The sequence below is a fragment of the Pleurodeles waltl genome, chromosome 6 (assembly GCF_031143425.1).
Source record: "Pleurodeles waltl isolate 20211129_DDA chromosome 6, aPleWal1.hap1.20221129, whole genome shotgun sequence".
In the NCBI taxonomy this organism is placed as follows: domain Eukaryota; kingdom Metazoa; phylum Chordata; class Amphibia; order Caudata; family Salamandridae; genus Pleurodeles; species Pleurodeles waltl.
Window position 1 is genome coordinate 1,721,575,282 of NC_090445.1, and position 14,270 is coordinate 1,721,589,551.

General features: G+C 50.0%; 2 protein-coding genes across 2 annotated transcripts in view; one reads left to right on the plus strand and one right to left on the minus strand.

Annotated features, from left to right (window-relative positions):
• Positions 1–585: 585 nt before the first annotated feature.
• DHX16 (DEAH-box helicase 16) overlaps positions 586–14,270 on the plus strand; it is a 180,709-nt gene continuing 167,024 nt past the window's right edge. The window contains exons 1-6 of the mRNA XM_069241954.1: positions 586–787; positions 4,071–4,345; positions 11,162–11,382; positions 11,881–12,046; positions 12,492–12,548; positions 13,582–13,836. Coding sequence (XP_069098055.1) covers positions 4,148–4,345; positions 11,162–11,382; positions 11,881–12,046; positions 12,492–12,548; positions 13,582–13,836 — 897 coding nt within the window. The 5' untranslated portion in view covers positions 586–787; positions 4,071–4,147. The remainder of the gene's footprint in view (positions 788–4,070; positions 4,346–11,161; positions 11,383–11,880; positions 12,047–12,491; positions 12,549–13,581; positions 13,837–14,270) is intronic.
• LOC138301843 (basic proline-rich protein-like) lies at positions 820–2,460 on the minus strand. Its single transcript, XM_069242340.1, has one exon. It carries the CDS (start codon positions 2,458–2,460, stop codon positions 820–822), a length of 1,641 nt encoding a protein of 546 aa, XP_069098441.1.

The following is a 14,270-nucleotide window of genomic DNA, read 5'->3' on the forward strand; positions in this document are numbered from 1 at the left end:
GCTAGGTAAAAAATGCACTTGTCTTCGCCTAACTGGGATCTTTTCCATTCGTTCTGAAATGTTGCCTTCAGAAGCCTGGTCCTGTCCCCTGTGCAGCCGCTCGCCGTTACTGCTGGTTCCATCGGGCTTCTTTCTACGGTCGTTTGTGCTTGTTTTTTAATTGCCGCAGCCCCGCCTATGCTGAGACCGGAAACGGAAGATTCACCCCAGAGGCGGTTCAGTGAGACTGTTTCGGTGGGTTGCCAGCTCCGGGACCTGGGCGGCGGCGCCTCCACCCCGGGCACCAGCTTTCTGCGCGCCCCGGAGGGACCAGCGCGGATCAGCCGTCAGGCTGCCCTTGAGGTACCTGCCGCTTCCGTTGCCTCTGCTTATTGGTGCAGACGGATCGTTCCGCCGAAGGATCGAGCCAATGAGGGCGAAGCTCTCTGGTGTCAATCCCAGCGTGGGGGCGGGATGAGTAGCCTGGACTCGTGAGAGCCAATGAGGGCGAGGTTCTGTGGTGTCATTCCCTGCGTGGGGGCGGGGTGAGGAGCGTGACCTCTTGAGAGCCAATGAGGGCGAGGCTCTCGGGTCAGCTCCCTCAGAGTCCCGCCTTCGGGGCGGGACATCCAGCATGGACGCTTGTGTTTACTTCCTGAGCTGGGTCCCCTGTGCCAGGGCACTTTAGACGCCGGTTCCCGGGCAGTGCCAGGCACGGCGGAGGGGGGGGGGTGCCCCGGCGCCCCGGCGCCCGCGGAGGAGCAGCCCGCCTCTCTGTTGAGTGAATGTCTTCACTATCAGTTGGATGGTAGGTGCTCCTGCGCCGGGAGCGCCTCGCTGTCATTGCTTAGGTGGCGGCAGCCCGGCCTCGGGGTGCAGGGAGCGGCCCCGGGGTGCAGGGAGCGGCCCCGGGGTGCAGGGAGCGGCCTCGGGGTGCAGGGAGCGGCCCCGGGGTGCAGGGAGCGGCCTCGGGGTGCAGGGAGCGGCCCCGGGGTGTCGGGGTGCAGGGAGCGGCCTCGGGGTGCAGGGAGCGGCCTCGGGGTGCAGGGAGCGGCCTCGGGGTGCAGGGAGCGGCCCCGGGGTGCAGGGAGCGGCCCCGGGGTGCAGGGAGCGGCCCCGGGGTGCAGGGAGCGGCCTCGGGGTGCAGGGAGCGGCCCCGGGGTGCAGGGAGCGGCCTCGGGGTGCAGGGAGCGGCCCCGGGGTGTCGGGGTGCAGGGAGCGGCCTCGGGGTGCAGGGAGCGGCCTCGGGGTGCAGGGAGCGGCCTCGGGGTGCAGGGAGCGGCCCCGGGGTGTCGGGGTGCAGGGAGCGGCCCCGGGGTGTCGGGGTGCAGGGAGCGGCCCCGGGGTGCAGGGAGCGGCCCCGGGGTGCGGGGTGCAGGGAGCGGCCTCGGGGTGCAGGGAGCGGCCCCGGGGTGCAGGGAGCGGCCTCGGGGTGCAGGGAGCGGCCTCGGGGTGCAGGGAGCGGCCCCGGGGTGCCGGGGTGCAGGGAGCGGCCTCGGGGTGCAGGGAGCGGCCCCGGGGTGCAGGGAGCGGCCCCGGGGTGCAGGGAGCGGCCTCGGGGTGCAGGGAGCGGCCCCGGGGTGCAGGGAGCGGCCTCGGGGTGCAGGGAGCGGCCCCGGGGTGCAGGGAGCGGCCTCGGGGTGCAGGGAGCGGCCCCGGGGTGCAGGGAGCGGCCTCGGGGTGCAGGGAGCGGCCCCGGGGTGCAGGGAGCGGCCCTGGGGTGTCGGGGTGCAGGGGGCGGCCTCGGGGTGCAGGGAGCGGCCTCGGGGTGCAGGGGGCGGCCCCGGGGTGCAGGGAGCGGCCCCGGGGTGCAGGGAGCGGCCCCGGGGTGCAGGGAGCGGCCCCGGGGTGCAGGGAGCGGCCTCGGGGTGCAGGGAGCGGCCCCGGGGTGCAGGGAGCGGCCTCGGGGTGCAGGGAGCGGCCCCGGGGTGCAGGGAGCGGCCCTGGGGTGTCGGGGTGCAGGGGGCGGCCTCGGGGTGCAGGGAGCGGGGTGCAGGGAGCGGCCCTGGGGTGTCGGGGTGCAGGGAGCGGCCTCGGGGTGCAGGGAGCGGCCTCGGGGTGCAGGGAGCGGCCCTGGGGTGTCGGGGTGCAGGGAGCGGCCTCGGGGTGCAGGGAGCGGCCCCGGGGTGCAGGGAGCGGCCCCGGGGTGTCGGGGTGCAGGGAGCGGCCCCGGGGTGCAGGGAGCGGCCTCGGGGTGCAGGGAGCGGGGTGCAGGGAGCGGCCCCGGGGTGTCGGGGTGCAGGGAGCGGCCCCGGGGTGCAGGGGTAAGAAGGGGGAGCCTCTCTGCTGCCCCCACGCTGCACCCGGGGGCGGGAGGGCACCTCTGTGCTCCGCTGGAGCCGGTGGCAGGACCCGCCTTCCAATGCTGCAAACTCCCAGGAGTGTCCAGCAGATCTGTGCTTCACATAACCCGTCTTCAGTGGGAGCCCCTTTGAGTTGTCTCCTCCTAATTGTAATATATCGTGTGGAGACCAGATACATGTAGTTATTGATTCAACCTTTTGCTCATGTGCACGTGTTTCCTTGGCACATTGTTTGACCCGAAGGGGGTGGGGAGCCTGTCAGTTGTACAAGTCCAAAAGCAGTAAAGGTTTGTTTGCCAATTGATCCGACTGAACCACTACCCGATGTTCTGAAATTGACCCTGGTTCTGAGGAACACAGGGCAACCCCATATGTCATGTATAGTTGTTATAAAAAACACAGTAGCCTATACACTTGTTAACCTCTCACTTATCTAGAAATTGCAAGCAATACATTTGCTTTGACCCTCCTATACAAACAAATCAGGCGCTCATTGTTAGGTGTCGCTATAGCTCTAATCTGCTTTCTACTCTATAGCACATTTGCTTATCAATAATATCTTTTGTTTTCTAGCTAACTCACCCTTTTTCTACCTTCACAGCATTCCATCAGTTTATAGTAAGGCCTGGGTGAAATTTAAATTATAGTAGCATAACTTTTGTAGTTTCGTACTACACTTGTGATGCACAATTTTGAACATTATGCCACAGTGTGTAATTCTGCTGCATTTGTGGCAAAATTGTAGTGCAGGAACAATGAGAAAGTCAAGAACGCTGTTGTCCGTGCAACTTGAGTTTATGATGCTATTTTTTTTTTAATTACAAAACGCATCTTCCCACCCAAAATGGACACTAAGATGCATTCCATCCTAGAAAATTGCACTTAGTGCAGGATTTGCATTTTGTGTAATTACGTATAGTATTGAATAATAATATTCCAGAAAGTTTCCATTATTAAGAAAAAGCTAATTATACAAATTGAGAACACCTAGCTAAAATCTTATCCACATTTCTCCCTTATGACTGTCTTGGTATCTTGTGGTTTCCTAGTAGACTGTAAGCTGGTCACTGATGCTTTCTTTATGTACCCATCAATTCTTTTTAAACTTAAGTCAAACTTTTAAGAGGGTGAAGACAAGACCTAGTCTTCGATATCCTGACCGAATACAGAATCTTGGGCCATTCCTTTACTCTAGACATTATCTAATTGATTATTCTATCAAAAAGTTGTTCCTTGAGGATTCTTTTAGAATACATTTCAGTTTACTTCCGTCTGTCTCTTTCCTGGTGAGAATGTCAGTATTATCTCTTCTTAAAGCTAAATTCCTCTAATGTTTAAGAAGGAAATGATGATTGGATTTCAATTTGTGAGCTCTTTTTATTTACAATTTTTGCATATACTTTCCTGTATATACTTTCATTCACCCATACCCGAGCCTCTTGCTAATGAAATAACCTAATATGTTGGTCACCTTGCTATGGAAGCTCTGGGGCTGCAGCGTTCTCTGACGATTAATAGAAAAGGTCTGCTGCCAGACTCCGTGTTTAAAAAGCCTGTCTGGTCTAACATGTCACCCCGTGAACTCCTGGGGCCCAAAGGACACCATGGAAGTGCAGTCAATAAAGCAGTGGTGACTGGAGCAAGATGCAGGGTCATTGCATTGTCCACTTTAAAGTAAAATTATGCTGCTATAGCAGCATGTTCTGGATATGTACAAAGGCTTCGCCTGTGTAGCTCTCCTTGTTTTTTTTGGTCGTTCTGACCATCGCTTGTGCTTCTTATTTTCAGGAACGACCTCTGATTGACTGACAAGCCTGAGGTGCATCCCTGGCCTGTGAGTTGAAGGTTGCTGATTGGCCATAGCCATGGAAGCAGCTGAAGCCTGGGTGAAGGACCAGCTCCACAGCCTTCTAGGGCTGAGTGACCGGCATGTGGCACAGTTCTTTGTGGGCACAGCGTGCCGGAGTGCAGGCCCCGAGGATTTGGCAAGAAGACTGCAGGAGACTGGCACTTTGGAGGTGGATGAGAAGGTTCGCCAGTTTTGCAGTGAGCTCTGGAGCAAGGTAGGCGTGCAGAGAAGGTCTTTCACTGGGGAGGAAATCATTTGTGCAGTAAGTGCAAGGATCAGGCTTTTTAAATACGCAGTGTGGGTAGCAGGACAAGGTGAGGAACGGGCTGTGTGGTGCAATGTGTGCAGAAGAAAATTGTTTGGGCTGCAATGGAGGTAGCAGAACAAGGTGAGGCACAGGCTCAGGGCAGTGTCTGGTGTCAATTGCAGGCTTGCAGTCAGTGCACATCCCCTTCTTCCACTCATTCCCTTTCTAGTTAGGAAGCTCAGACAATCTTCCCTCACCATGATCCTGGTAGCCCCTACATGGGCACGTCAACCATAGTTCACAACACCTCTGGATCTCTCAGTATTCTATGACCTCAGGATACGGCTCCTGAGGTCAAGGTCATAGAATTTGGGTATTTACATCTACCACAAGAATATATGGACATTCTTAAAGGAGCACGTAGACCCACAGGTAGACAATGTTATGCAGGAAAGTGGAAACGTATTTTTTGCTATTGCCAGTCAAAAAACATTGACCCTTTCAAGCCAATGGTTCAAGAGAATCTGTTACTGCATTCACAAAAAGCTAATTTAGCTTACACATCCATTCACCTTCATTTAGCAGCTATAGCTGCATATCTTCAAAACAGACAGCATGCTTCTTTTTTTAGGGTTCCCGTTATTAAGGCATTTATGGAAGGACTTAAAAGAACCATTCCACTGAGGATTCCTCCAGACTCATCCTGGAATCTTAACATTGTTCTCAGAAGACTTATGGGTCACCTTTTTGAGCCACTGCACTCCTGTTATTTACAATTCCTGTCATGGAAAGTAGCCTTTTTAGTCGCTATCATTTCCCTTAGACATGTGAGAGAGCTCCATGCTTAAACCCTGGAAGAACCTTTATTCCAAATTCACAAGGGCAAACTGGTATTACAAACGAATCCAAAAGTAGTTTCACAATTTCATATCAATCCGTCCATGGAATTACCAGTTTTCTTTCCCCAACCAGATTCTGTAACGGAAAGTTCTCTATACGCTCTTGACGTTAAGAGGGCTCTTATGTATAATATAGACAGAACCAAAGACTTAAAAAAAAAACTTTGTGTTTTTTTTTCCAATGCCTCTTAAAGGAGAGCCTATATCTAAAGCAGGTATAGCTGGATGGATAGTCACATGTATTCAAACATGCTGTGATAAAGCCAAACAACAATTGCCTACACTACCTAGAGCACACTCCACTTAAAAGAAAGGTGCATCTATGGCTTCTTTAGATAACATGCCTATAGCAGACATTTGTAAAGCAGCTATATGGTCTACCCCGCATAACTATACTAAACATTGTGTAGATGTATTTGTACGTCAACAGGCAAATGTTGGCCAAGCTGCACTTAAAAAAACCTCTTTCCAACAATTGTAAGTCCCACACGTGAGCCACCGCTTCATGGAGGGACTGCTTTACAATCTATGCACAGCATGTGTATCTACAGCCACACATGCCATCAAACGGAAAATGTTACTTACCAGTAGAAATCTGTTTGTGGCATGTAGTGCTGTAGATTCACATGCACCCTCCCCGGGCGTTGTAGGAGGCTGGCCTGGCTTGTAGTGGGTACCAGAGGTACTTACACCTTGTGCCAGGTCCAGTTATCCCATACTAGTGTAGAAGAGGTGTCTAGCAGCTTAGGCTGATAGAAAAAGGTAGCTTAGCAGAGCAGCTTAGGCTGAACTAGGAGACATGCAAAGCTCCTACTATACCACTGGTGTCATATGCACAATATCATAAGAAAACACAATACACAGATATACTAAAAATAAAGGTACTTTATTTTTATAACAATATGCCAAAAGTATCTCAGGGAGTACCCTCAGTATGAGGATGCCAAATATACACAAGATATATGTACACAATACCAAAATTATGCAGTAATAGCAAAAGAAAGTAATGCAAGCAGTGTAAAGTTACAATAGATTGCAATAGGAGCACATAGGTATGGGGCAACACAAACCATATACTCCAAAAGTGGAGTCGAACCACGAATGGACCCCAAACCTTTGTGAGCTTGTAGAGGGTCGCTGGGACTGTAAGAAAACAGTGAGGGTTAGAAAAATAGCCCACCCCAAAACCCTGTAAGGTAGGTGTAAAATGCACCTACAACCCCAGAGAGCACAGAAGTCGTGATAGGGGGATTCTGCAAGGAAAACCAACACCAGCAATGCAACAACAGTGGATTTCCGGACCGGAGTACCTGTAAGACAAGGGGACCAAGTCCAAGAGTCGCAACAGTGTCGAGAGTGGGCAGGAGCCCATGAAATGCCAGCTGAGGGTGCAAGGAAGCTGCCACCGGATGGAAGAAGCTTGGTGTTTTGCAAGAACGAAGAGGACTAGAAACTTCCCCTTTGGAGGATGGATGTCCCACGCCGTGAAGAAGCTTGCAGAGCTGTTCCCACGCAGAAAGACCGCAAACAAGCCTTGCTAGCTGAAAGGGTTGCGGTTAGGGTTTTTGGATGCTGCTGTGGCCCAGGAGGGACCAGGATGTCGCTACTTGGATGAGGAGACAGAGGGGGGGCGCAGCAAGTCAGGGAGCCCTCACAGAAGCAGGCAGCACCCGCAGAAGTACCGGATCAGGCACTTAGAAGAGGAGTGAACCGGAGTCCACCCGAAGTGAGAAAAGGGAGTCCCACTACGCCGGAGGACAACTCAGAAGGTTGTGCACTGCAGGTTAGAGTGTTGGGGACCCAGGCTCGGCTGTGAACGAAGGAAATCCTGGAAGAGTGCACAGGAGCCGGAGCAGCTGCAAATCACGCAGTACCCAGCAATGCAGTCTAGCGTGGGGAGGCAAGGACTTACCTCCACCAAACTTGGACTGAAGCCAGAAAAGGAGGTTTGGCTACCTAGGAAGGAGGATTGGCTACTAAGAGAGGTAAGAGCCTATCAGAGTGAGTCTCCGACGTCACCTGCTGGCACTGGCCACTCAGAGCAGTCCAGTGTGCCAGCAACACCTCCTGAATCCAAGATGGCAGAGGTCTGGGGCACACTGGAGGAGCTCTGGGCACCTCCCCTGGGAGGTGCAGGTCAGGAGAGTGGTCACTCCCCTTTCCTTTGTCCAGTTTCGCGCCAGAGCAGGGCTCAGGGATCCCTAAACCGGTGTAGACTGGCTTATGCAGAGATGGGCAGCATCTGTACCCATCAAAGCATTTCCAGAGGCTGCGGGAGGCTACTCTTCACCAGCCTTCACACCTATTTCCAGAGGGAGAGGGTGTCACACCCTCTCTCAGAGGAAATCCTTTGTTATGCCCGCCAGGGCTGCCTGGACCCCAGGGGGGCAGAAACCTGTCTGAGGGGTTGGCAGCAGCTGCAGTGCAAACCCTGTAAAGGCAGTTTGGCAGCACCCGGGTTCTGTGCTAGAGACCCGGGGGATCATGGAATTCTCCCCACAATGCCAGAATGGCATTGGGGGTACAATTCCATGATCTTAGACATGTTACATGGCCATGTTCGGAGTTACCATTGTGACGCTGTACATAGGTAGTGACCTATGTACAGTGCACACGTGTAATGGTGTCCCCGCACTCACAAAGTCCGGGGAATTTGCCCTGAACGATGTGGAGGCACCTTGGCTAGTGCCAGGGCGTCCACACACTAAGTAACTTTGCACCCAACCTTCACCAGGTGAAGGTTAGACATATAGGTGACTTATAAGTTACTTAAGTGCAGTGTAAAATGGCTGTGAAATGACGTGGACGTTATTTCACTCAGGCTGCAGTGGCAGGGCTGTGTAAGAATTGTCAGAGCTCCCTATGGGTGGCAAAAGAAATGCTGCAGCCCATAGGGATCTCCTGGAACCCCAATACCCTGGGTACCCCAGTACCATATACTAGGGAATTATATGGGTGTACCAGTATGCCAATGTGAATTGGTAAATTTAGTCACTAGCCTGTTAGTGACAAATTTGGAAAGCAGAGAGAGCATAACCACTGAGGTTCTGGTTAGCAGAGCCTCAGTGAGACAGTTAGGCATCACACAGGGAACACACACATATAGGCCTCAAACTTATGAGCACTGGGGTCCTGGCTAGCAGGGTCCCAGTGACACATAACAAACATACTGACAACATAGGGCCTTCACTATGAGCACTGGGCCCTGGCCAGCAGGATCCCAATGAGACAGTGAAAACACCCTGACATACACTCACAAACAGGCCAAAAGTGGGGGTAACAAGGCTAGAAAGAGGCTACTTTCTCACAGGCGTGTGTGGCGGTTGCAATTTTTTTAACATGTAGATATTGTACATATGTAGATAAAGTGCTCGGACATCGTTTCTACCCTACTCTCTTTTCACTACTTCACTATCCCACCTGCGGAGAAAAAAATCTAACAAGGGGCTTGATGCCCATGCACAGTATTACCAAGAGGAGGAGTCACTCAGTCTCATGACTCCAAAAGCTTCTTCTAAGAAAACAAAATGTATCACTCCGAACCCAACACTAGATGATGAGCTTATGTATATCATGTGAATCTACAGCACTACATGCCACGAACAGATGTCTACTGGTAAGTAACATTTTCTTTACTTTGAGTCAATGTCTTCCTCACCACAGGAAGACAGACGAAGAGGTAGTCCCCGAGTTACTCCCCACTGCTCCCACGAGACTTAGAGTAGTAAGATTACTGGTAAGTAACCGGGGCAGTACTTCAATCGCTCCCATGATTCTCGGAGTAGTAAGGTTACCGGTGAGTACCGGGGCAGTACTTCAATCGCTCCCATGATTCTCGGAGTAGTAAGGTTACCGGTGAGTACCAGGGCAGTACTTCAATCGCTCCCATGATTCTCGGAGTAGTAAGATTACCGGTGAGTACCGGGGCTGTACTTCAATCGCTCCCATGATTCTCAGAGTAGTAAGATTACCGGTGAGTAGCGGAGCAGTGCTCCTCATTATTCCCACAGCTTGCATGCAGGATATGCAGAGTATCCTGTTACAGAAGGCAAACAGGGCAAATGTTTGTGTTGTAGCTACAAACAAAGGGCAAGTATGGAAATGCCCTCATCACCCTCATCACCCTCTTCTGTATTCACATATAGCGTATACAGCATCCTCATAGATCCACATACAGGGCATGGGATAGCTGCTTATGTGCCGTATCAAGGGCACATATTATCGACTTGCATGTGCACAATCAGGACATGCTGTATCTACTTGTGGATCGCAGTATGGGGCATGCAGTATATGCCTCTAGGGTGGCAGACAAGGCAAGCATTACTGAGTTGTAAGACTACATTCATGACCTGCAGTATCTGCTCGTTTATCAACATACAGGATATGTACTATCTACTTGTTTATGTATGGGACATGCAGTGTACGCTTCAAAGAGTCAAAAACAGAACATACATCATTCAACTATAGCATCACATTCACAGCCCTTAGTATCTGCAGATGTGACATGCATTATACGCTATTAGACCACACATACATACATAATATTCTGCTTTAGCATCACATTCAAGGCACTGAGTATCTGCTTGTGTATCTACATGTATACATTATGAGGCGACGCATACAGACATATAAAATTTTCAGGTCGCATCACATTCAAGGCACTGAGTATCTGCTTGTGTATCTACACATGGGAAACTCAGTGTATTTTATTAGGAGGCACATACAGACATAACATTCTGCTGTAGCATCGCATTCAAGGCCCTTAGTATCTGCTTGTGTATCTGCATATGTGGCATGCATTATACACTATTAGATGACACACACAGACGTAACATTTGCTATGGCATCACATTCAGGGCACTGAGTATCTGTTTGTGTATCTGCATATGTGACATGCAGTATACGCTGTTAGACTACACATACAGACATAACATTCTGCTGTAGCATCACATTCAAGGCACAGAGTATCTGCTTGTGTCATGCACTATACGCTATTAGAGGACGTGTATGGACATAGCATACTAATGTAGCATCACATTCAAGGCCCTAGTATCTGCTTGAGTAACTTCAAATGTGACATGCATCATACGACACATACACACATATAACATTCTGCTGTAGCAACACGTTCAAGGCCCTTAGTATCTGCTTGTGTATCTGCATTATACGCTATTAGAGGACACATACGGACATAACATTCTGCTGTAGCATCACATTCAAGGTACTGAGTATCTCCATATGTCACATGCACTATACGCTATTAGAGGACGTGTATGGACATAGCATACTAATGTAGCATCTCATTCAAGGCACTCAGTTTCTGCTTGTGTATCAACATACAGGATATGTACTATCTGCTTGTGTAACTATGTCTAGGACATGCAGTGTACGCTTCTAGGAGACGCATACCGACCATACATCATTGAGCTGTTACACCACATTCAAGGCTCCCAGTATCTGCTTGTGCATCTACACATGCGACACGTAGTATATGTTATTAGGAGACGCATATAAAACATACAACATTTAGCTGTAGCGCCACATTCTAAAATACCAATATCTGGTTGCGGACAGACATACAGGGTATTCTGTGCCTGCTTATAGAGCGTCTTCATCCCATGGAACATTGAGTGGTAGGAGCTCATGAAGGCCATGTGTTATGCACTTCGAGATCTCCAGATACGGCATGCATTATTGAGCTGTAGGACACACATAGGGAATGGCATGCACTTTCTGCATCTATAGTGATAAACTGTACATGGGGCATGCAGTGTCTCTTTATACAGTTAGCTACAGGCCATACATTTTCTGTTGTGCAATGGGTAGATGTTAGACTTCTTTGCAAGTTCATCCACTGCATGAGCCCAACTTCATCTTCTTGTAGATCCCCCGGAAGCAGGTGGTGGAGCGCCCAGCCCGGGCAGCAGAGAGGGAGGCACTGGCCATACAACAGAAGAACCGCATGTACACATTGCTTGAAGAGAGCGAAGAGAGTGAGGATGAGGCCACTGAGCGCAAACGCAAGCGACGGGCAGAGAAGAAGCAACTCAAACAGCTGAGGAAGAGGAAGGAGGCGTCGTCAGAGAGTGAGGTGGAAGTAGAGGAGTAAGTCATTCATTCTTGTTCAAGTGAGAAGAAATATGTGATCTCCATGAGATAGAAAAGAACAAAGATTATAGTGTATCCTTCAAGTAAAATTAAATGGGGGTGAATCTCAGTACTTCGTAAGGAAGGGAAGCATGTTTGTATCTTGTAGGACATGTAACCAAAGTAGTAACTGTGTGTTATTTGAGGTCATGTGCTGAGGCATAGAAGCCTCTTCCACATCACTGGAGCATACATCTGTGCTGGGAGCAGGACCCCTGGTGCACATGAGCAGATAAAGTTGTGATTTGCTTCACAACAGGTCGTTGTGTCTGTTTTCTGCGGGAACAGCAATACCTTATGCACTCTTACGGCATCATTGTCTCTGAAGTCTTGTAGGAGCGGGCGCCGCGCTCACTTTGTGGCATTCTTTGCATAGCTCCCATTCTGGTTTCTGTAGTCTCTCACAATACCCAGTTGTTCCCACATTTAATGTCCCCTTTGCCTCTCCACCCACAGAAGCAGTCGATCACCTCCACCTGCGCCAGTAGACTCCGAGGATGAGTGGGAGAAGGAGGATCGTGAGCGTCTTCGAGACCTGGAGGAGCGAGACGCCTTCGCCGAGCGGATTAAGAAGAAAGACAAGGAGAAAACTCGCAACATTGTGGAGCGCTCAGACAAGAAGGTGCAGATTGGGGAATGGAAGGTGGAAATTGAATTTGGGAGTGTTTTGAATGCGAGAGATTAGCAGCTGTTGAGGCAGGGCCTAACATGATTTGAATGGGCAGAACACTGCCAATTTAGAAGATGGTGTTTGGAGGCGTGTCCACGGAAATGTCCTTAGTTCGTGGTCTGTGGGTGACGTTGGTTGTTGGATGAACAGACAAAACAGCTCAGACCCGGCTGGTTTCTGGAGAGATGGAAAGTGGCACAGATGATTTAGGAAAGAAAAAAATAACCTGGAGGAAAAAATAGGTTAGGAATTTGCTGCCGTAAGTGGATAAGAGGTGTAAATATATAAGATCCCCCTCCCTAATGTATTGCTTTGATTTATTGCTGATGTGTACTGATTCCATGACTGTGCCTTCAGCTCCGATATACTGACTCAAATATTTGATTTTTACCCTCAGGCCTACGAAGAGTCTCAGAAGCGGCTGAAACTGGCTGAAGAAGATCGCAAGAAAATGGTGAGCCTTTGGCTGCACTGCGCCACGTGTCTCGCCCTTGTTTCTTTGGCTGGGGTTCTGGTCTGTCTGGTACATGCAGCAGGTTGTTTTGGTGGTTAGTCTGTTGTAAATGACCACACAGACCAGCAGCACTTCTGTCCACACGTGCAGTGCTGCTCGTCACAACTAGGGGCCTGGTTTGGAGTTTGGTGGACAGGTTACTCACAACGTGATGGATATGGGGCCGTAGTACACAGTAATGTTGTTGGTGAAAGAGCTGTAACCACATTTAGGGGGTGGGAGCTGACCGTGGCTTGTGCTAGAATATTCTAATGTTTGGTTGAACATCATTTTACAGCTTTATTCAGTTGTCGACTTGTGTGTTCTCCTAGTTGAAGTTCTGCCCGGACATTGGCCTGTATTGATTATTTGACTGTTGTACTGTATCTGAGTGACTAACTGAGGACGACCTCTTAGGTTAACCTTTTAAGTGTTCCAACTCACTACCCCCAGAGGCGGGATCAGTGTCATAATATCGGAAACACAAATATCGTGTGGACAGAATATTATGTAAAAAGTTTTGAGGAGAAGATAGTGAGACGGTAAGTGCAGATAGGTAGGTATAGATCTACTGTTCGTAACTCCGGATCTGCGTACTTTGAAGATATATCATCAAGGTAGATACATGTAGGCTTATTGATAGTAAAACTTTACTCACCCATAGAAAATAACCTTCAAAGTGGTGTTCTCCTCAATATTTTTTACACAATATTCTGTCCCACGATATTTCTGTTTATGATATTATCCAAACACATCAAGAGAGTCAAATTTCAAGTTGGAGTCTTTGGTACTTTTGAATAGTTCAGTGGTATCCCCGGCCTTGGCATGCCTCTTGAAACGACAGCTGCACAGTACCCCTGTCCGCCCTATGATCTGGGGAGAAGGCCTTCCGGTGCTGTACTTATTGGGCGCAGCTAGTGGTTCCTTCATTGTGCTTTCATGGGGCCTGATAAGTTACCGCTTCTGTTCCCTGCACCACTTTTATCTCACACAGGTGCCAGAGCTCCGTAAGAAGTCACGACGGGAATATCTGAATAAGCGTGAGCAGGACAAGCTGGAAGATCTGGAGGCGGAGATCGCGGACGATGAGTACCTCTTTGCAGAGCACGAGCTGACCGAACAGGAGAAGAAAGAACTGGAGTACAAGCGCAAAGTGCGCGACTTGGCCCGCGACTACAAGAAGGCTGGAAACCAAGAGAAAATTGAGAAGAGCAACCGCTACTTCATGCCTGAGGAGAACCGCAAGAAGGTGAGAGTGTGGTCCTTCTGAGTATACTAAGGGCATCTCTCGTCCCCTCGTTCTCCTTTACCTGCTTATGGTCGTCTACCTTATCTTTCTACCTTGTTCTCAGCGGTCTCCCTCCTATTTTCTGTTTCCTCTCTATCATCTGACCCTGTTTGCTTTCTGTCCTTATTTTCCTCTCCATTTCTTTGCTTTCACATTCAAGTCCTTCATTGAACTCTTTTCCTCCAGGAGATCCCTTACTGTTCGTAAGCACTGAATTGTCCCACCTAGATGCAGGATCCTGGAGCAATTTTTACCAAAATATATCCATATTCTGCCCTTTTTCAAACTATTTTTTATTGCAGAGTATTTTTACAGCGTATAATTGTCTATATTTTCACCTACTTTCGATAGAAAATATACTATTTCAAATGCAGAGGAGTCTCAAAATAGTGAAG

Excerpts from the sequence above, each read along its gene's own strand:
- LOC138301843 (XM_069242340.1), bottom strand. The coding sequence starts at position 2,460 with ATGTATCTGGTCTCCACACGATATATTACAATTAGGAGGAGACAACTC.